Raw genomic sequence first — 23207 nt, forward strand, 5'->3', positions numbered from 1 at the left:
ATTTTGCAACCCCTATCTGCTATTGCAGCAGATCGGCGCTGCAATGTAGATTACAGTAACGTTTTTATTTTTAAAAAACGAGCATTTTTGGCCAAGTTATGACCATTTTCGTATTTATGCAAATGAGGCTTGCAAAAGTACAACTGGGCGTGTTGAAAAGTACAACTGGGCGTGTATTATGTGCGTACATCGGGGCGTGTTTACTACTTTTACTAGCTGGGCGTTGTGTATAGAAGTATCATCCACTTCTCTTCAGAACGCCCAGCTTCTGGCAGTGCAGACACAGCCGTGTTCTCGAGAGATCACGCTGTGACGTCACTCACAGGTCCTGCATCGTGTCAGACGAGCGAGGACACATCGGCACCAGAGGCTACAGATGATTCTGCAGCAGCATCAGCGTTTGCAGGTAAGTAGCTACATCGACTTACCTGCTAACGCTGATGCTGCTGCAGAATCAACTGTAGCCTCTGGTGCCGACACGATGCAGGACCTGTGAGTGACGTCACAGATCTGCACTGCCAGAAGCTGGGCGTTGTGAAGAGAAGTGGATGATACTTCTCTTCAGAAAGCCCAGCTAGTAAAAGTAGTAAACACGCCCCGATGTACGCACATAATACACACCCAGTTGTACTTTTACTTTTCAACACGCCCAGTTGTACTTTTGCAAGCCTCATTTGCATAAATACGAAAATGGTCATAACTTGGCCAAAAATGCTCGTTTTTTAAAAATAAAAACGTTACTGTAATCTACATTGCAGCGCCTATCTGCTGCAATAGCAGATAGGGGTTGCACAATCTAGTGACAGAGCCTCTTTAATCAATAAATAATATGTACCCCAAAATGGTGCTATTAAAAAATACAACTTGTCCCGCAAAAAACAAGAACTTATACAGCTATGGCGACGCAAAGATAAGAAGGTTATAGCTCTTGGAATGCGACGATTGAAAAACGTAAAAAATAGCTTGGTCATTAAGGTCCAAAATAGGCTGGTCATTAAGGGGTTAATCCCTGATGACGTATCACGAAAATCTGTGATACTGAAACGCGTAGGATTACTCTGCAGCAAGTGGTTTCAGTGCATTATATAATAAGGAGAGATCGTGGTCTATGAGTGGAATCCCATCACCCATAGACATTTCTCATCTCTGACCACTTGTCTGTGCCTGTATGTGTTATTTTGGGCTTCAAGAGCCAAATTTTAGAATTTAACTAATAAAGTTTACTTTTAATCGTTCTATTCAGGCGGTGACTTTAGAAATGAACTGAACGGAATATACTATCAGTGTGCAGTTACTTAGTATAAGGATACCCACAAACGTTGCAAAGTTGTTGTGGAATTCATCCCTTCTACATTGAAAAGGTGGAATGTCCGCAACAAATGAGCATGCTGCATATTGAAAAATCTGCGGCATTCTCTAATTTCTGTGCGGAAAATGTTCTACGGTACGTGGATGATATTTGTTCAAATCTCATCCACACAAATTCGGCTCGGTCTTGACTACACTTTACAAAACAAAAGGATGACGTAATCACGTAAAAAAATATAATCCAATACATTTTCTACTACTCCGGAATAAAAGATTTCACCTAACAACAATGTTTCCAGACTCAGTATTTATAGCAGGTGTTTCCCTGTGAGATGGTTGTGCTTCTTGGAATAGGACTGACGCGTTCAGATCGTTGTGAACCACAAATACTGCAGTTTGTATATGGCTCCTCTCGTCTGACTCTGTGTCTCTGACCCCCAGCTTTTAGCTTCTCTTTTTTTTTTACATTTTCACATATGATACAGCTGTCCAGGGGACTCATATTTTTATCTTAAGCAGAAAGCATCAATATATTCTTTGCCTTCTTAAATTCAATCTGTTTCTACAACAATTACTCATTACAGGGTAAGCATGTGAAAACTGGACTGGATGCCATAAAGCAATATGTTTGCATCCACCGTCCCAGTTGACCTTGAACTTGAACTTTTTAGGCCTCATGCACACGACCGTAGCCATGTGCACGGCCGTGATTTTCGGGTTGGCCAGGGGCGGAGAGTCACCCGCAAGCCGCCCGCAAATCGCGGGTCGTGCACATGGCCGCGGCCATTATTTGCTATGAGCCTGGGCCGTTCTTTCTGTGGAAACCACGGTCGTGTGCATGGCCCCATAGGAATGAATGGGGCTGCAATTCTCCCGTGGATTTTCAGGGGAATTGCGGCCGCAAAAGCACGTTCGTGTGCGTGAGGTCTTAGATTTCCAGGTTCACATCCTTCCTATTTCCTGGCAGGTTTTCTCTTTCCCACTGTCAGACTGTACTCAGACTGAGCTTACCGTCACTGTAAACCGCTGGTGTATACATTGGCACTCGGAACAGTGTTACCACATAAAAATTTTTAATATGTTAAAGATGTTAGTGCTTTATTAAAAACGTTTGGATTAATTTGTGTGTTTGTGTGTTACTTTTTCTTATTTTTACACTTTTTCTTCCCTATGGGGGCTGCCATTTTTTTTTCCATTTCTGTATGTGTCGATTAACGACACATACAGACATGGAATACGGCAGCTCCAGTCCCATAGGGACTGCGAACGGGGCCCGTTACATCCACTAACATGTACGCCGCTGTGTGGGAACGGCGCATGCGCCGCTCCCACACAGTTCAATTTGAAATGCGCGCCGTCCGGCGCCATTTTCCTGTGGACCGGAAGTCGCGGCCGGACAGTAAGATTACTACTTCCGGTCGCGGCTTCCGGACTTGTGCACATGGAGCAGCGGCAGCAGACGGAGCGGATGGACCGGAGGGAGCGGCGGCGACTGGAGCAGGTAAGGGATTTCTATGTATGTTCGTGTTTCAGTGTGTTTACTACTGTATGTTAACCTTCTACACTGTGTGTTAGCTCAAAAAATGGCGACACACAGTGTAGGAGGTTAGACCATTCAAACCCCTCGTTTCTCCCGGCACTAGCCAGGATAAAGGAGGGGGGGGGATGCTGAGAGCTCACTAGAGCGAGAGCTTTTTACCCAATTTTGCAGCATAAAGCAATGTGGTTGCTTTACCACATGCAATGCTGCAATTTTGGGAATGGCTCCATCTAGTGACCAGCAATGGGAAATATTATAAATTAGAATCCAATTGAATCCAATTTATAATATTTCCTGACTCTTGAAAAAAAAAAAAAATTAGAACAATGTTTAATCACCTACACACTAATTGTTTAACTAAAAAAAAAAAAAATCATGTTTTGCTGGCAACACATTCCCTTTAAAGGGAACCTGTCACCAGCATTTCACCTATTAAAGCAGTAATACCTGGTGGAAGTGGGTGAAAAATAATTTCTATGTAATTTATAACCAATAATTATTATAAGTAGGTTCTGTACCTTAAGGCTTTATTCACACTTTGTGTATTACGTGCCGATTTGCTGTTCGTATTCTCATTCGGCAAATCCGCAGCGTAATACAGTACCAGATTTCAAGAAATCTCTTCTGCACTTAAATTGACCGGCAAAGTGTGTTTTAAAATCCGCAGCATGTCAATTTATCCTGCGTTTCTGTTGCAAATTGTATCGGACTAGTTTTACAGAAAAAAGGCACCAAAATCTGCAACATAAAACAGCTCCTATTTCTGCATTAAAATTGTGAAAACTCACCTAAAACCACATCAAAAGACGCACCATTAGGTGCTATTTTAGCTGCGGAATTACGTGCCTATACCTGCGGTTTTGATGTGGATTTTCCGCATCAAATTACCCAACGTGTGCATTTAGCCTAAGAGTACATGCACACGAGTAATTTGATGCGGAAAATCCGCACCAAAACTGCACATGTACAAACTTATTCTGCAGCTAAAACCGCACATAATGGTGCAGGTTTTTTTATGCGTTTTTTAAGGGCAGTATTTCCATTTTGATGCGGAAATAGATGCCGTTTTATGCTGCGTATTTTGGTGTATTTTTCTTTAAAACTAGTCATACAATTCGCAAGCGGAAATTCATTGACATGCTGCAGAATTTAAAATGCGCACTACAGTAGAAAAAATCTGCACCGTGTAGATGAGATTTCAAGAAATCTCATTTACTTTGCTGGTAATGTATTGCGCTGCGGATTTGCTGCATGAAAATACGTGAGGCAAATCCACACGTAATACACATCGTGTGCATTCTGCCTTGTGGTCAATGCACATGATGCGTATTACGTGCTGCAAAAACGCAGCGGAATACAGTACCAGAATGGGCAGTGAGATTCCAGGGAATCATGTCCACGCTGCGGTATTTTTCAGGACGTAAATTGACTCATGTATTAAAGAAGCCGCGGCATGTCAATTTATTCCGCTTGCGAAATCTTTCTCCCTGGTTCTGGAGAAATATGCAGCAGAACCCGCAGCGTGAAAACGCCACGATTTACGCAGCAAAACGTAAAAACCGCACAGAAAAACGCACCTGGGTGAGTTTTTTTTTTGCTGCGAATTTCTTGCGGTTTTGCTGCGTATTTTCCGCAGCAAAATACGCAACGTGTGCATGTAGCCTTGGTATTCCATTTTTTTGTGTTCCCGAACCGTATGCTAATGAGCATAAGTCTCATCTTCATTCCCAAAGCCTTTCAGAGTTAACCCTGCCTCCTTACTTTTGATAGCTCCTCTCTCCCCCCCCCTCCCAGCGCACATGAAATCCCGCGCTTGCCCATCGATGTTCTGCTGCTTGGGCTCATTGGGACACCGTAGTGGCGCATGCGCAGTAACTAGATTTGAGGCCCAGACAAAGCAGGGAAGGGTATCGGACCATACATTACGGGCACAATCACGCTATTGCAGACGAGATTTTGGCATTCAGGGTGGGCCAGTTTTCGGCTGTGGGCGGGCATAAGAAGAGGAAGAAACGAGACTGCCGGATTATTACTGTAAAAAGCGCAAAATGTTTGCAAAACTGTTACTTACGATCGGAGGAGGAGTTTAGGAGTGGTGATAACGGCAATTAACTTTTGACAGCAGCGGCCAACGAGGGTTGAGCAGAGTTCAATAGGTGAAATGCTGGTGACAGGTTCCCTTTAAGTAGTCAGGCTTTTCTAGGAAAATGTGCAATTTAACAAAGAATTGATAGGCTGATATAATGATGGCTCAATTCTGGAAAGTTATACAACTGTGTCTTTGCCGTGTACAATGAATATTGTTTCTGATATTTAGTTTTTTTTATATTCATGCCAATCAAGTATCCTCGATTGACACAATTGTCTTGCTGCCCTACCAGCAGAAGTGATCAGTCTGAATCTGGCCATACACAAGATCACTTCTCCAGTGCCACTTCATACAGGAACAGGAAGTAACCTGTAAGCTGCTGTTATTGGCCACTCACTTCTAACTTCCTGTTAATGAGGAAGATCAGTGCATTCTATTTTTTGGGCACTTGCCCAGATAGGGAGGCTCTAGGCATCTGAATAATTCTACTGAAAAGTTTGTTGTGGTGTCTGGTTTTGTGATGCGGTTTTGGCCATGCAGCTTATAAAGGTTAAACACATTGAAACGAAGCTCTAAACCTGTACTAGCCGCGTTGCCAAAAACCACATCTTAAAGCCAAATCAGTTCGTGTTTTTCAGCCACACGGCGCACTACCCCAGCACGCCCACTGTGTTCACGGGCAACTTTACATGGCAGATAATAACTTCTTGTTAGTGAATTAGGAGGAATTAATAGTTAGCAGCACAAATGGCTGAGCTTTGAACCTAAAAGCTTCACCAAGGTACTTTACATAAGGATCTAATAGCAGTCAAGTTTTCCTTTTTTACTAGAAATATGGGTTGAGAAACTGGATAAATGTCCTGTTTAGATGAAATCCAATTGTTCAGTAGTTGGTTGTTGTTAGTCCCAGTGTAGCCTTTTTATTTTGAAGGTACATGTCCGAATACACAAAAGATTGTTATTGGAAAACCGGGCTACATATATCTCATATACACAAAAAACTTTTAATTGTCTGTTTGGGCTCGCACATTTTTCTACTGACCTTAATTGCCTGGATTGTGAGCCCCCCCTCCAAAGTTTGGTTAAGGAACAATTCAGACGAACGTAGAGTACATCCATGTGACGGCCGTTAAAACAGCGGCCGTCACACGGACACATGTATTTCAATGGGGCCGTTCACACAGCCGTTGTTTCAACGGAAAGTATAAAGGTTCCGTTGAAAAATAGAACATGTCCTATTTTGTTTCCGTTTTCACAGATCCCTCCATAGACTCGGATGGTTTTCACGTCCGAGTTTCCCCATGTTCGTGTGAATCTGGCCTAAGAGTTTGGTTTTAGGATGGATTGTGAAATGCTTGTAGCGTAGCCTATCAATATAATAGGCCTTTTGTACAAACATTACTTGTTTTATAAAAGTATTTTTATGTAAAAAAATAATAATTCCGTAGTTAATATTGTTTTGTCTTTGACTAGGCTGTGGAATACAAATACAAGGTAACATTTCGGGAACCTGACACTTGGTGGAAATATAGACCAAAAGAACTTGAAAGGTAATCTACCAATAGTGTGTTTATTGTAATATCCTTGTTTTCTTGCTCTAATATTACTCCTTGTTCCTGCTTCTTTAAAAATTCAAAAGCCATACCATTGCAAAAATAAATAAACAATACCCGGTAATGCGTGATCCAGCGCTGTGTCCCTTCTGCCATCTTCCTCTCCCACACAAACCCTAGCAGAGCATCTTCTATTAGTAAGCAGTGACCCGAAGATATTCCTGCCTCATAGTAAAATAGCCCAGCTAACCAGGGACTGTAAAATGCTGTACGATTTACAATACAGTGCGAAATGTTAATTGTACTAGATGTGAACTTCCATTTAATGTCATTCTTGCTATAACTTTTTTGACATCCGGTAGAAAGCTGTATTTTAATGTTCAAGTTTTACTACCATCTTCCAATATTAGGCTGTGGTTGTACTGAACGTAGATCACCCATATCACACACATGAGGTGGACATCCGATTTCCAAAACCATAGGCGTTAATATGGAATTGGGCCCCCTTTTGCGGCTATAACAACCTCCAGTCTTCTGGGAAGGATTTCCCCAAGATTTTGGAGTGCGTCTGTGGGAATTTCTGGCCATTCTGATAAAAGAGCATTTGTGAGATCAGACACTGATGTTTGATGAGAAGGTCTTGCTCACTAGCGGTGTTCCAATTCTTCCCAATGTGTTCAATGAGGTTGAGGTCAGGGCTCTGTCACTTGAGATCCTCCACACCAAACTCATCACACCATGCCTTTATGGACCTTGCAAACAGGTAAGGGCCTTCCCCCAAACTTTTACCACAAAGTTGGAAGCATATAATTGTCCATAATGTCTTGGTATACTGAAGCATTAACATTACCCTTCACTGGAAATAAGGGGCCAAGCGGGGCACTATGCATTCCCGTAGGTAATGTTCTCCTAGCACCCACCAAACCCAGATTCTTCCGTCAGACTGCAAGATAATGAACCATCATTCACCGCTCCAGAGAACACATTTCTAGTGGGGACGTGCTTTACACCCCTCCAGCTGACCCTTGGCATAGGACATGGTGATCTTAGGCTTGTGTGCAGTTGGTCGACCATGGAAACCTTTTGTTACTCCTAGTAGCTTCTGCTTCACAGTAATAGCACTTACAGGTGACCGGGGCAGATTTAGGAGATAAGAAATTTTACAAACTAACTTGTTGCAAAGGTGGCGCCCCATGGCCGTGCCACGGTTAAGGTCCCTGATCTCTTCAGAACGAACAATACTACTACCAATGTTTGTCTATGAAGATTGCATGGCTGTGTGCTTGATTTTATGTACCATTTTTGCAACGAGTGTCACCTGAAAATAATTAGGAGGGGAGTCCACATACTTTTTGCCATATAGTGTGTGTGCGCGGACTGAAGCGTTGCCACTTTTTGTTTCACTGAGAAATAATGAAGTACAGTGCTGCTTACCTTGCAATTTGAATCTGGATTATGAACCCAAATTGGTACCCATGCCTCAGTACTCGAGTGCAGAATACGGTCCATGATGACGTATCAGGCAGTTTCTGTATTTCACGTCACTTTGTGCAGATGTTGAGTGTGGCCTGATCTGGAGGAAGCAGATCCGCATAAGGTTGGGAATGGTGAATTGCAGGACCTCGGTTCAATCATATTTAATTTTAGAAATGGTGTAATTTTAGATCACTTTATAGTAATACAAATTGTTGTTTTGCCAATGCATTGCTGCTGATGTCAATGTGATAAATTTTTATTTCCAGGCGTAACCGTCACGGTTTAAAAAAGGAGAAGATTATAAAAATGTTAGAAAGTTATGAACGTGTGACTGTGAATTCTATATTAAACCTCTCTCGTCCAAAAGCGTCTGAAAATGCTGAAAATTCTCAAGGAAAAACAGAAGAAAAAATTGAGTAAGTGTAAATCTTGTATATTAACCTCTTCAGGACTGAGCCTGTTTGGCCTTCAGGACGAAGCCGATTTTTCAAATCTGACGTGTTACTTTATGTGGTAATTACTTCAGAATGCTTTTACCTATCCAAGCGATTCTGAGATTTTCTCGTGACATTGTACTTTGTTAGTGAAAAAATTTGGTCGATAAATTCAATATTTATTTGTAAAAAAACACCAAGATTTGGAGAAAATTAGCAAAAATTTTCATTTTTCTAAATTTAAATGCATCTGCTAGTAAAACAGATAGTAATATCACACAAACTAGTTTACATTTCCCATATGTCTACTTTATGTTTGCATTGTGCTTTGAACATTCTTTTATTTTTCTAGGACGTTACAAGGCTTAGAACTTTAGCAGAAATTTCTCATATTTTCAAGAAAATTTCAAAGGGCGATTTTTTTCAGGGACCAGTTCAGTTCTGAAGTGGCTTTGAGGGCCTTCTATATTAGAAAATCCCCATAACTCACCCGATTTTGAAAACTGCATCCCTCAAAGTATTCAAAACTGCATTCAGAAAGTGTTTTTAACCCTTTAGGCGTTTCACAGGAATTAAAGCAAAGTAGAGGTGAAATTTACAAAATTCACTTTTTTTATTTTATTTTTTATTCTTTTGCCAAAATTCATTTGTAATACATTTTTTTTCTTAACCACAGAAGGTTTTACCTGAGAAATGCAACTCCATATTTATTGCCCATATTATGTAGTTTTTAGAAATATCGCACATGTGGCCCTAGCGTGCTAATGGACTGGAACACTGGCCTCAGAAGCAAAGGGGCACCTAGTGGATTTTGGGGCCTCCTTTTTTTTTTTTGGAATATATTTTAGGCACCATGTCCGGTTTGAAGAGGTCTTGTGGTACCAAAACAGTAAAGATCCCCCAAAAGTGACCCTGTTTTGGAAACTACACCCCTCAAGGATTTATCTAGGTGTATAGTTAACAGGTTGAACCCACAGTTTTTTTGCCAAATTTATTTGAATTAGTATGTGAAGATGAAAATCTAGTTTTTTTTTCTGAAAAACCAATTTTTTTTAACATTTTTACAAGTAATAAAGGAGAAAAAACCCCAACATATGTAAAGCAATTTCTCCCGATTATTGGAATACCCCATATGTGGTAATAAACTGCTGTTTGGACTCACAGCAGGGCTCCGAAAAGAAGGAGCACCATTTGGATTTCTGATTTTGCTGGAATAGTTTTCAGTGCCGTGTCACGTTTGCAATGCACTGGAGGGACCAATACAGTGGAAACCCCCCAAAAGTGACCCCATTTTGGAAACTGCACCCCTCAAGGAAAGTTAGCATTTTGACTCCACAGTTGTTTTGCTGAATTTATTGGAATTAGTCTGTTAAGGTAAAAATCGACTTAATTTTTACAAGGAATAAAGGAGAAAAAAAAACAACATTTGTAAAACAATTTCTCACGATTTACGTAAATACGCCGTATGTGGTATAAAACTGCTGTTTGGACCCACAGCGGGGCTTAGTAGAGAAGGAGCGCTATTTGGCTTTTGGAGCTCAAATTTAGCTGAAATGGTTTTCGGGTGCCATGTAGAATTTGCAAAGCCCCTGAGAGACCAAAACAGTGGAAACCACACAAAAGTGACCCTATTTGGGAAACTACAGCACTTAAGGAATCGATCTAGGGGTATAGTGAGCATTTAGACCCCACAGGTCTTTTGCAGAATTTCTTAGAATTAGGCAGTGAGAATGAATATCAACATTATTTCCACTAAAATGTTGCATTTTTTCAATTTCATAAAGGAGGAAAAAGCACCCCAACATTTGTAAATCAATTTCTCCCAAGTACGGCAATACCCAACATGTGGTCATAAATGTTTTTTTCATTAGAAAGTAATTAACCCTTTCCGGACTGATCTATTTTTGCTTTTTCGTTTTTCCCTCCCCGCTTTCCAAGAGCCATAACTTTTTTATTGTCAATAGAGTGGTGTCAGGGCTTATTTTTATTGGTACCATTTTTTGGTACATACATCTTTTTTAGCACTTTTTATAAAAAAAATTTGGTAAAGCCAAGGTGACAAAAAAACTGCGATTGCCGTTTTAAAGTCTTTATTTTTCAAGGCGTTCACCGTGTGAGTTAAATAACGGTATATTGTAATAGTTTGGACTTTTACAGACACAGCGATACCAATTTTGTGTATTTTTTAAAAAAAATTTACATTACTGTGGAGAACAAATGTGAAAAGGTTTTTTTTTTTGGACTTTAAATATTTATTTAATTTTTTTCATTAATAATTAACTTTTTGGTTTTACACATTTTATTAGCCCCCCTAGGGGACTTGAACCAGCAATCAGTAGATCGCTGTTACAATACACTGCAATACTAATGTATTGCAGTATATTGTCATTTTTACAGGCTCCTGTAACAGCGCGATCGCTGTTCCTGTCAGTTGTCCTGGGTGTCAGCTGTAATACAGAGCTGACACACCGCAGTGTATGGCGCGGGCTCAGCTCGTGAGCCCGCTCCATACATCACTCCCCACACCACGACATGCTATTAAGCCGTGTGCGAAGGGGTTAATGCGCAGCGGATGGTGCCGAGTGAAAATTACAATTTTCCACTGATATGCCATTTTAGTGCACTATATGTTATGCCCAGTTTGTGTCACTGAAGACAAATACCTCATAAAATATTAACCGGGTTCTCCCGGGTATGGCGATGCCATATCTGTGGACGTAAACCGCTGTTTGGGCACGCTGCAGGGCTCAGCAGGGAGGGAGCGCCATTTTGTTTTTTGGAGCGCAGATTTAGCTTGGTAGTAGTTCTGTTTGGCGTTTTGCTGGTATTTCAGTTTATAATGTGGGGGCATATGTAAGCTGTGCGGAGTACATCAGTGCATAATAAGAGGGTATAATAATGGGGTAAATAGATAATTATCCGCAGATATGTGGCCAATGTCGCACTGATAAATGGTGCCCAATTTTATCTGCTTTTGGAACACTGCACATTTTGCATCGCCATAATCTGAGAGCCAGAACTTCTTTTATTTTTTCTTCACTGGAGCTGTGTGAGGGCTTATTTGTTGCGGGACAATCTGTAGTTTTCATTGGTACCGTTTTGGGGTACATGCGATTTTTTTTTTTATCACTTTTAATTCAATTTTTTGGCAAACAAGGTGACCAAAAACCATCAATTTTGACAATGTTTTTTATATTCCTTCTTTTTTTTTTTTTTTTTTTTTTACGGCGTTCACCCTGGTCTATAAATTACCATTTTACTTTTATTCTGCGGGTCGGTACGATTATGGCGATACCATATGTATATCGTTCTTTTATGTTTTGCAGCGTTTACACAATTATTTTTTGTGTCACGATATTCTGAGAGCCATAACTTTTTTTTATTTTTCAGTCAAAAAAGCTATGTAAGGGCTTGTTTTTTGCGGGACGGGTTGTAGTTTTTATTGGTATTATTTTGGCGTACATGCAACTTTTTTTGATCACTTTTTATTGTACATTTTGGGAGGGGTGGTGACCAAAAAATATCAATTGTAGCATTGTTTCTTTTCGTTTTTTTTTTGCGTTGTTCATCGTGCGGGAAAATTAATATTATCGTTTTATAGTTGGGGTCGTTACGAACGCGGTGATACCAAATATGTGTACTTTTTTTAACGTGTTTGTTTTTTTCCTATAATAAAAGACTTATTATAGAGGGAAAAGCATTTTTTGCTTATGTAACTTATGACTTTTATTATTAATTTTTTTTTTAATACATTTTTTTTAACTTTTTTTTACTTGTCCCACTAGCGGACTACCAGTCTTGCAGATCTGATCGCTGCTAGAACACATTACACTGGTCCTTATTTTGACCATTTATCTCTTCTCTTACAGAATATATTCTGTGAGAGAATAGAGAGAACTAACCGTCGCTGTTTTTACAGTGATCGCCATTATTCGGTGAATAACGACGATCACGTGACCGGGGTCCGGACAAAACGGTCCTCGGTCTGTGCTCCAAGGCCTCAGCTACCTCCGTAGCTGAGGACACAGAGTTTAAGTGCCTCCTGGGGGCGCTATCTTATGACAAAGCGCCGCTGTGGAACGGTACTGACATAAGTACCCTTAATGGCCACTGTGAAAACACGTATAGGCAGTCATTTAAGGGGTTAAAAGAATTGTTTCTGCTAGCAGTAAATGCTGTGTAGTATTTTGGCTACTTAGATACAGGTGCATGATACATTTGTTAGCCAAAAAGAGGACTGGGTACAAAACTTACTTTTTTACTTTTTCCACCCCTGGTTTTGGCTTACAAATACTGATGAAAAATAGTCTAAAATACGCCAGTGTGAAAGTAGAATTAATTTTGTCCAAGAAAAATAAATGCTGGGCAATGCAAAAAATACATTATTTCCCACAATATAAATATTTTGAATTGGGGAAAGTAGTTTTTATTATGGGCATTATCTTATTGTGTATACCCCTTTTTCTAGAGAATGTTGCAATTGTTTACCAGATTGGGGAGTAGGATCTCTTTGTCTGTGGCAAGCTTTATCGCTGGAAAATGTACTTGGTAACATTTTACCTTGTATTTTACCGTATTCAATTAACCCCTTAGTGACCAACAATACGCCTTTTAACGTTCGTCACTAAGGGGCCTTAGGCTAGGCTGACGCCTTTTCATGTGAGCCTAGTCTAAGTCCTGCACGGGTGATCCCGTGCAGGCTGGAGCCGGGGCTCTGTTGTCTGATGACAGCTGGGCTCCTGCTCCAACGCCCGTGATCGAAGTTTACTTCGATCATTGCCGTTTAACCCGTTAAATGCCGCCGCCAATGGCGACCGCAGCATTTAATTTGTTTACACAGAGGGAGTGCGCTCCCTCTGTCACCCATCGGCAGCCCGCGAATGTAATCGCGGGTCTCCGATGGGGTGTCAATGCAGCCGGGGGCTTGATAAAAGCCCCCAGGTCTGCCCTGGACATATGCCTGTTAGGACGCGCCGGAGGCACGTCCTAACATATTGCCTGTCAGATTTACACTGACAGGCAATAATACTCTGGCATACGAAGTATACCAAAGCATTATAGCAGCGATCTGAAGATCGCACAGTAAAGTCCCCTAGTGGGACTAATAAAATAAGTCAGCAATGTGAAATAAAGATTATTAATAAAGTACAGTAAAAAAAAATCAATTTTTTCCCATAAAAAGTGGTTTTATTTAGTAAAAGTGTAAAAAATAAAAGGAAAAGTACACATATGTGGTATCGCCGCGACCGTAATGACTCCATTAATAAAGTTAATATGTAATTTAAACCGCAAGGTGAACACCGTAAAAAAACTCAAAAAACAATGGCGAAATTGCAATTTTTTTCCAATGCCCCCCCAAAAAGTCATAATAAAAATGAATCAATAAGTCCCATGCACCCCAAAACAGTACCAATCAAAACTACGTTTCGTCCCGCAAAAAATAAGTCGAAAAAATCACTACATTGATGGAAAAATAAAAAAATGACGGCTCTTGGAAAGCGACGATGCAAAAACAAATAATTTTAGTTCAAAAGTGTTTTTATTGGGCAAAAGTCGTAAAACATAAAAAACCTCTACATATGTGGTATCGCCGTAATCGTACCGACCCATAGAATAAAGGTAACATGTTATTTACGCCGCACAGTGAACGGCATCAATTTAAAAACGCATAAAACAATGGTGGAATTTCAGGTTTTTTTTAATAATCCCCCCCCATTAAAGTAAATAAAAGTTAATAAAAAAATATGTACCCTAAAATGGTGCTATTAAAAAGTACAACTAATCCCGCAAAAAACAAGTCCTCATACAGCTATGTAGACGAAAAAATAAAAAAGTTATAGCTCTTTGAATGCAACTATAGAAAAACGAATAAAATAGCTTGGTCATTAAGGCCTAAAATGGGCTGGTCACTAAGGGGTTATCCGGGATGTGTTTTTTTTTTATTTTTTTTATTAGGGTCTGGAAACTAAATAAATAAACCAAATAAACAATACTTACCTGTTCTTTGCCCCGGCGATCCTGCACTGTCACTACGGCAGTCCTCTCGGTGGTCGTTTACATAGCATGTGACCACTGCAACCAATCAGACGGCTCAGCGGGGCTCACTTGTGATGAATCATATATACAACATATGGCCACTTAAGGCCCTTTGACACTAGGCAATTATCATTCATGGAACGCTTGTTGCCGATAATTACCCTGTGTAAACAGGGCAGCGATCAGCAGATGAATGAGCAAACTCTCGTTCAACTGTCAATCGTATCATTTTAAAAACTGAAATATAATCTTTGTCAGCAGCGTATCTCCCTGAGACGTGCTGCCAACATGATAATGTATGGAGACGAGCAATCGGAGTAACGACCGAACGTCCCTATACATATCTCCTTGTGACAGGAGAAAACGAGCGCCCATCCACGAGCTGTCTTGTTGATCGGCGCTCGTTGCATCGGCTAAAATTGCCTGGTGTAATAGGGCCTTTAGCCCTCTGTAAATAACCACCTGGAGTGCTGTCGGAGCAATGGTGTTAAATCGCCGGGGGAAAGAAAAGGTAACTGATTTTTTTAAAATTTCTTTTCCAGCCCCTAATACTGGTGAGTTAGGCTTCGTTCACATCTGCGCTAGGGCTCCGTTCCGTCTGAGATTTCCGCCACAACGGAGCCCTGAAAGACACACAGGTAAACCATAGGTTTCCGTTTTCCATCATCATTGACTTAAATTGCGACGAATCCGGTCCCAATGGTTTTCGTTTGTCTCCGTTGTGCAAGGGTTCTGTCGTTTTGACAGAATCAATAGCGTAGTCGACTACGGTATTGATTCCGTCAAAATGACGGAACCCTTGCACAACGGAGACAAACGGAAACCATTGGCACCGGATCAGTCATCATTGAAATCAATGGTGAAGTAAAAAGAAAACCTATGGTTTACCTGTGTGTCTTTCAGGGCTCCGTTCAGACGGATCGGAGTCCTAGCACAGGTGTGAACAAAGCCTTAAAGGGGTTTTCTCCTTTTGGATGATCCATTTATCCATAATCAGCTGTAATCTATGAGGGAAACCGGCAACAAGTGTTCAGTTTCCCTGCAGCGCCACCACAGACCAGATTAAGCATTACACAGTTTCCATTTAAATCCATGTTCTGCACAGACATGCAGAGTCCTCCAGGTAGTCAGTGACTCTTTGTAGTCACATTTTTTTTTAGTGTAATTCATTATAATATGTTACTGATGTGTATCATTTATTTTATTTTTGGAAGAAGACTAAAATAATGTTTTTGGATTTATAGGGAGCTCAATGTATTGCCACAGTCTTTAAAAGCTGAAGAAACAGCGTTTTGTAAAACCCCTGAATCAGGAAACATGGAAGATATGGAAAGTGAAGCTCCAGACAGGCAGAAAATCTTTGAAGACGGTTCTGAAATGGTTCCTGTTCTTGCAGGATCAAATCTAAAAAATCTGACAACAACAGTGAGTGCCCGCTATGTGGAATTATTTCATCTTCTAGATAATATCCATACTGAGAATAAAGAGCAACGTAATGAAGACTGTTCTTCTGAGGAGTCTGTAGAGGCTGCTGTAGATAAGCAGGGTCCAGATATAGATAGTGGGGAATCCATTCTTAACGCAAGGCCAGAGTTGCTTAACTTTGTAGGAGACTGGCCATTAGAGCAAACCATGAGGACCCAGCGGAGGCGAAAAGCCAGAGCGAGACGTGAAAAACACAATACCTCAGTGCAAAAAAGTGGTGAAAATGATGCAATCGCGGACGCTGATGCAGAACATATAGAGAAGGCTATTGAACATGAACAAATAGATAATAGATCTAGTGAACAAGACCAGTTGAAAGAAGGTACTGCTTTAAAAATGGAATATCTTATTGACTCCTCCACTGTGGATTATGATGAAGAACATTTATTGGGATTGGAAAAACAGTTATGTACTTCATTAACCCTACATAATAAGGACGATGGTGCTGAAGGAGAAGTCCAATTTAAGGGCATGTTTATTGATAAGCCCTCTGATATACAAGAGCAAGTAGCTGAATCTACTAATGGTCAGGATATTCCGATTACCTCAAGTGTTGAAGATGTTAAAATAAAGCCAAGGCCACCGAGGCGTAACTGTAGGCATTGCAAATTAGCACTAAACTTCACAAACAATTGTGCCATCTCATCCAAACATGAGGACCCGTTACAAGAATGTGATTCATCACAAAACCTTCAGCAGCCTAGTGTTGGCCTGTGCAATTTTTCGCAAACCGAGCCACAGGATTTTGCATTGGCGTGGAGAATAGAGAACATAAATGTGGATGTTTTAGATTCTGCAAAAATACTAATAGGAAAAAGTAGTAGATTTAAATCAAAAATATTACAAGGCAGCTCAGATGCTGCGGAGAATATACCATACAGAGCGATGCATCATAAAAGTACATTTGTGGAGGAAGATGATATCATCAGTTTAGGAGATAAGGATAGTTTAGATATTCTTTGCAAACTTTTTAAGTCCCTTTCTTTTGACGTACTGAAAGATTTATTTGAAAGGTGCGATAAAGATATAGAATGGACGACAAACTTGCTTCTTGACTCTGGAGAAAAATTTTATAAGAATGAGGAATGTGAAGACTTAGAATTGCAGTCCCATGCAGATGAGGATACTCTTCAGAATAACTTTTCTGTAATAATTGAGGAAAAATCTGTTATAATTGCTGAAGAACAGCCTGAAAATGTGGAAACTGATTTTACCAACCACAGTTTTGTAGCTTCAGAATATTCTCCCTTTGTTAACGCATTGCCCCTTGTAGCAGAAGAATTAAAAAATGGTAATATTTTAACTTCTAATGAAATTAATCTTGGTCATCCATGTAGAATTTCGTCAGAACTTTTTCAGGACCATGAAACCATAACCAACCCCATTGCCTCCCACCTAATGTGGCCTTCAGCTTTACAAACACAAAAACCTAATACACAGGATTCATCTCTCGACCTATTACAAGACCGTAACACATTGAAAACTATTCAAAAAGACAACCAAGAGGAAATCAATTCAAATAATGCAAATTTGTCCAAGAATTCAGATATGCATCGTCCTGAAGTATTAGTGGATGAGACTAATGAAGAGCAAGAGTTTACAGAAGTCTCAACGGTTGTTGAAGAGGAAAAGAAAACGCAAAATAAAAGCAACTCTAGGTCACAATCTAAGGAATCCTTGCAATTTGATTATTTGGAATTGGCTTTGCCTCCAGAATTTGCCTTTCAGCTCACTGAGTTATTTGGCCCCGTTGGAATTGATCCAGGTAATTATTACAGAGCTGCTAAAACATACCATCTACTATATGAATGTTGGAGTCTAGTGTATGAGATTTAGACCAGTACTTACCATTTACCCACTGGAGCTCTCCCAATGGGCTGTCCCATAGAGTTGTATGGAGTGGAAATGCGGACGTAGGGTTGGTTAGGTGACGTTGGACTGAGGTCCCCCATTCTGCAAATCGGTGGGAGGTTACAGCGGTGGGACTACCTATCCAGTAGACACCAAGCTCGACTATCGAGGTGAGCTGCTTAAACAGATGTTGACTTGTTCACATCTTAGGGTCCATTTACACCGGCCAATATGGGCCGTATAAAGGAGTGTCGATCAATGAGACAGCTTGTTGATCGGCTGTCATTTCACAAGGAGCAAACGGGGACGAGCAAAGGTTACTACGATCACTCGTCCCCATGCATTTCAAGTACATCGGCAGCACATCTTCCTGTTTCCACAGGGAGATGTGCAGCATAAACGATACGATGAGCCGATGAACGAGCATTTGTCGACTACAGTATTGATTCCGCCAAAACGTTGGAACACTTAAACAACGGTGACCATAGTATGGTTTGTTTGGATTCCGTTCATGCGTTCCGCTGACGGAAAGCTCAGACGGAACCCATGAAGTAGTCACAACGCAGATTTGAACGAAGCCTGACCTTACACAATTGGATGTCTCACTGACACAGCCGAACAGTGATAAATCCAGGTCCGTGCTGTGCTGACAGTGTATCCTTAGATCTCTCAGTAATATCAACATTTAAAAATCAAAATACAATTCTTTTTAAATGAAAAAAAAAAAGGCTTTATTTTTAATAATCCATCAATGCCCCGTGATTGCATCTTGTGGCACTGATGGGCTGACAGAAGTAGCCCCCTTGTCTGTCAAACACTTCAAATGCAACAATTGCTATTGACCACGACATCTACTGCCGGGGTCGGAGTTCTCTCCAACCCCCGGCAGGATCACATCTGTTTATAACAGCCGTGCTATTGCCACCTCCGCTGATCTCATGGGTACAGTAATAGTGGCAACAAGATCCGAGTGACTGTGAAATCTGTCACGATGTGGGGACTAGCACCCGCTCGTGATGGATATATCTGTCATCTCCGGTTGTCTAGTTTGTAAAAACACTTTTTTGATCCTTACCAGTGCTGATCCAATGCACGTCTTCTATATGGTATCAAATTCTTACACCAATTTAATGCCAAACCATTGGGCAATTACCTACTTATCCTTTTGGATTCTGAATATAAGGTCTTTTACTGTATAGCTTCCGGTTAATATTGTTCTCTTTTATGAGAATTGCTAGAACTGTTAGCGTATTGTTTGTCTGATATTGATTTCTGACTATTTTCAGTTTATTTGATCTTTTCTCTGTCCAGGCTCATTAACTATTGAAGATTGTGTAGTGCCAATAGACCTGAAGTTGGCTGAATCTATCCATAAGAAGTGGAAAGAATCAATCATGGTTAGTAAATCTACATAAATGTTAATACAAATGACTTCCCATACATGAAACCATGGTATTCTCCGTGTATGAGCTCCAATTATTAGAACTTTTTTAAGATGACAATCACAAATTGCTGCACATTGAAGAGAGATGTCCCCGTACTCCACAACATATAGCAGGGATTTGTGCTGCTAAACATGCCATCATACTCCATAAAAACGACTTAATGCCCGGCTGCTCTCTGTTCATTTCGATATACGTTGGTTGGATAGCATAGTGGCGTGAATCTTAACGATCTTTTTAAGAATGACCAGCAGAAAGGCAGTGAGACCTTAACCAATTCTCCCTGCAAAAAATGTGCAAGTATTTTTTTTTTCTACAGAATTAATAAACTTAGATTTAATATTCTATTTACATTATTACTCTATAAGCCGAGTTTACTATAGAAGAAGTCTTGGTTCATAACTCGGGTAATAGGTGTTGTCCCGGACTACTGGTTTATCATTTCTTTCTTGGCTATAACTGCCGATCTCAGCCCATATTGTCCCCCCTTTTCCTGTATATTGCACATGTGGCCACCTCACCAACGCCCAATAGCAGAGAGGTCCATAGATCCCCAATAAATGAGGCCCACAAGACCCCCAGTAAAAGGTATACCTTGAGGGGTGGTAGATTCTGACAAGCCCCTGCATGTAATCTCAATTGTGCCCTTACCTGTGAGTCCTCCAATCCTCAGCTCCTCCATCCTGAAGCCCCAGCATGCAATTCAACACTGCAGACTGAATTGTCTGTAGCATTGAACTAAAAAGTAACCTCGCCTTGGATACACTCTGCACCCATTTGTGATCTATATTGACTGGTTGCGACCTGGGTCTTAAGGTCCTTTCACACTGGCCGATATGGGCCGTGAAAACAAGCGCCAAGACAGCTTGTTAGCTTCTTTCACAAGGAGCGATGAGCGGTTATGCATGGAGACGAGCGACCGTTACTACGATTGTTCTACATTTCTATCATGCAGCTCCTCTACCTGTTTAACGATAATATTTATTGCTGCATAAACTTATACAATCAGCCGATGAACGAGCGTTTACACAGGGTAATGGTCGGGACGAGCTTTCATATGAACGCCGTTTGCCCGATAATTGACCCATGATTCTGGTTACCTACGTAAGATTCTGTTTTAGCACCTTCATTTGAATGCTCCTTATTTGGGAAAATGAGCAGGAGGGTATTAAGACATTAGGCAATTCTCCATGTAAAAATATGCAAATAACTAAACAAAAAACACTTTCTAAAGTGCAATTCACATAGCCAATCAAAACCCTGCTCAAAAAGTTACTTTGTTAGCTCTTCACTCCGCCTTGAGTAGACGCAGTCGGGTTAATGGCACAAGACGGATTTCTTCCTCGAGGAGACCAAATTGCAATTATATTTTCATTCTTTTATTATAACTGATTATTTTTTTTATTCCTCAGGAAAGACACCGACAAGAAGCATTATCCCATCAGCTCATTTTCCAAGGCAAGTATTCTTATTTGAGTGAATCAACCCTCACATTAACCTTTTCGTTGCCAGGGTTTTTGACATTTTGCACCTCTGGTAGCCAGGACGATTTTCACATTTTAAAAGCTAAATTACAAAATAAAGAATTATATTAAACCCCCATACCTATATATTTTCTGAAAGTCTACACTTGGCACATTGTCAAAACTCTCAGCACTTCATTCACACGGGCACCGTCATGCAATTTTGTGTCAAATTGCAAGTTTTCATTTAAAAAATGAAAAAAAATGCATAAAAATGAATATTTGTGCCTAAAAGTGTGACTGAAGCAGAAAATTAGATGCACCTCACGTCCTAAAAATAAAAGTAAATTATGTACAGTGTTCATACATACCACTTATGTCTATGTCTACATGCACATATCTTCATAAAATCACCAGAATTGAAGAGACCAAAAAATCTGGTTTTAATGGGTAACTAAACGTTCAACAAACTTCTGACATGTCCTAGTGTTAAAGTTAGAGTATAACCAAAAAAGAACCAGAGCGAGTCCCTTATTAAAGGTACATATCCTGGTATACCAACACTAAGAACAAAATCTGACAAACTGTCAAGACAAAACATTAAAAAGTCATTAAATCCAGACTACGGTGGTGGTCAACTATCCAGCATAGATCTACATAATGTGCAAAAAGATGTAAAGTCAAATGTGATGTAAACCGTATACCATCATGGTTGGAACCAATAACATTGAAAATGAGGTGTAAGGCTATAAGATGCCCCAAGTAAAGTAGTAGGGTACCCCTTGAAAATGCTGACGGCAAAACGCCTGTCGGGGTCCTGAGGTGGTGGTCCTTCCAGTGGTGTAATTTTTGGAACGTGTACCATGATGGGTTAGTATTGATTGGCGCAATTCACTAGGTGCCTGTTGGGTACTTTGAAAGCATGCCAGCTTCCACCTATACGCATGGATACTCTGTGTTACAAATAGGGTACCCTACTACTTTTCTTGGGGCTTCTTTACGTGGTGCTTGGAATATGGGCAAGATACCTTGTTGAAGCTTACACACCATCGTTATTTGTTGCACTTATGGCATTATGTTAGACTTTAGTGGAAGGGAGATAGTTTAGTCAGGGATCTTTACTCTTTACACCCCACCGCACTATGCCGATTAGGGAGTGATGTTCAGGACTCCTACTCAGGTCCTTCCCTGTGCACCCGTTGTCTTCTTTTGTCATTTTTCTTTATTTGCCTCTGTATGATTCAATAAACTTTTTATTTTTATACTTTGTGTATATTCTGGTAGTTTTGTGCTCCTTTTTCCATTTGGTAAAGATTATTGTGGAGTTTCTGCTGTCACTTAGATTTAAATTTAGGGACGACGACTATGTGACATTGGTGTTCATTGTGCCCAGCCCCACCATTGATGTCATGGGAGCTAAATTTATGTTGCTGTGTATATACGATTACTACTACATTGCAGTTTTCGTTATTTGTATGTGATCGTTTAGAGGCGGCTGCAAGTATATCATGGTGCAGACTGAACCACATGAGTTTTGCAGATTCCTTATGGTGGCCCCTGCGGCTTGCTGATCAGTCTATGTTCTCACCTGCATAATCCGGTTTCTTTGCTGTCTGAATGTTAATTTTACACTCCTAATGCTGACTCGGACCATGACTTTGTACCCCTGTTTTTCCTGTTTCTCTATTATCCCTTTTCCCCCTCCCTAAAATTTGTAAAATCCGTAATAAAAATCTAGAATAAAAATTCATAAATAAATACTTTCGGGACCAAAACAAATAGTTCTGCCATGAAATGAACCCATACCAGCAGCTTTCTTCCTGTACTTCTTTATTCTATCATCATAATCTAAGGCCCCACGCATGCGACCATAGTCTTTATCCGTAATTACGGATGAAATTGCGGACCCATTCATTTTTATAGGCCACGGACACGTTTCCGTATATTTATGGATGTGTGTCTTGGCCGTTGGAATGATCTGCAAAATATAGAACTTGTCCTTTTCTTGTCTGCAATTGCGGCACGGACTCGCCCCTACAATTCTATGGGCGTGTCCACAAATGCGGACGGCTAGGGATGTGCATCCGTATTTGCGGACAGTAAAAACCATTAGTCGTGTGCATGAGACCTAAGATCGTGTGAATAACAGACTGTCGGCGTAGAGTTGGGAGGCCCACCTAAATAGTCAGCTGATCCTGCTGAATTCGGCAGGTTTGGACAACTTTTCTCTGTGTATAGCCGGCTTTAGACATGCTGCGCATGGGACTCGACGTTTCCATTATGGACTATAAGTATGAAATAAATGCTTTAATGAAGGAAGCTGCTATTGTGGGTTCATGTCATGGGGAGACTAAGTCACTGGCTTGTTCTCCTAATTGGTTTCAATATAAATCAAATCCATCTGTCCGCCTCAGACAATCACTTGGAAAGAAAAGTGATAGGTGAGGCTTTTGACAAATGCAGCAGTTCTGTTGTACATACTGAAACTGTAGAGATTGTACACGCTTAGGCCTCATACACACTTCCGTAT

The 23207-nt window shown here is 40.5% G+C and overlaps 1 protein-coding gene across 1 annotated transcript in view; it reads left to right on the plus strand.

Moving 5' to 3' along the window:
- N4BP2 (NEDD4 binding protein 2) overlaps positions 1 to 23207 on the plus strand; it is a 99325-nt gene that overhangs the window by 44728 nt on the left and 31390 nt on the right. Inside the window, exons 6-10 of the mRNA XM_075859352.1 lie at positions 6411 to 6487; positions 8233 to 8382; positions 15681 to 17686; positions 19084 to 19169; positions 20627 to 20672. Coding sequence (XP_075715467.1) covers positions 6411 to 6487; positions 8233 to 8382; positions 15681 to 17686; positions 19084 to 19169; positions 20627 to 20672 — 2365 coding nt within the window. The remainder of the gene's footprint in view (positions 1 to 6410; positions 6488 to 8232; positions 8383 to 15680; positions 17687 to 19083; positions 19170 to 20626; positions 20673 to 23207) is intronic.

This window comes from Rhinoderma darwinii, chromosome 1 (genome assembly GCF_050947455.1).
Source record: "Rhinoderma darwinii isolate aRhiDar2 chromosome 1, aRhiDar2.hap1, whole genome shotgun sequence".
NCBI lineage: Eukaryota > Metazoa > Chordata > Amphibia > Anura > Rhinodermatidae > Rhinoderma > Rhinoderma darwinii.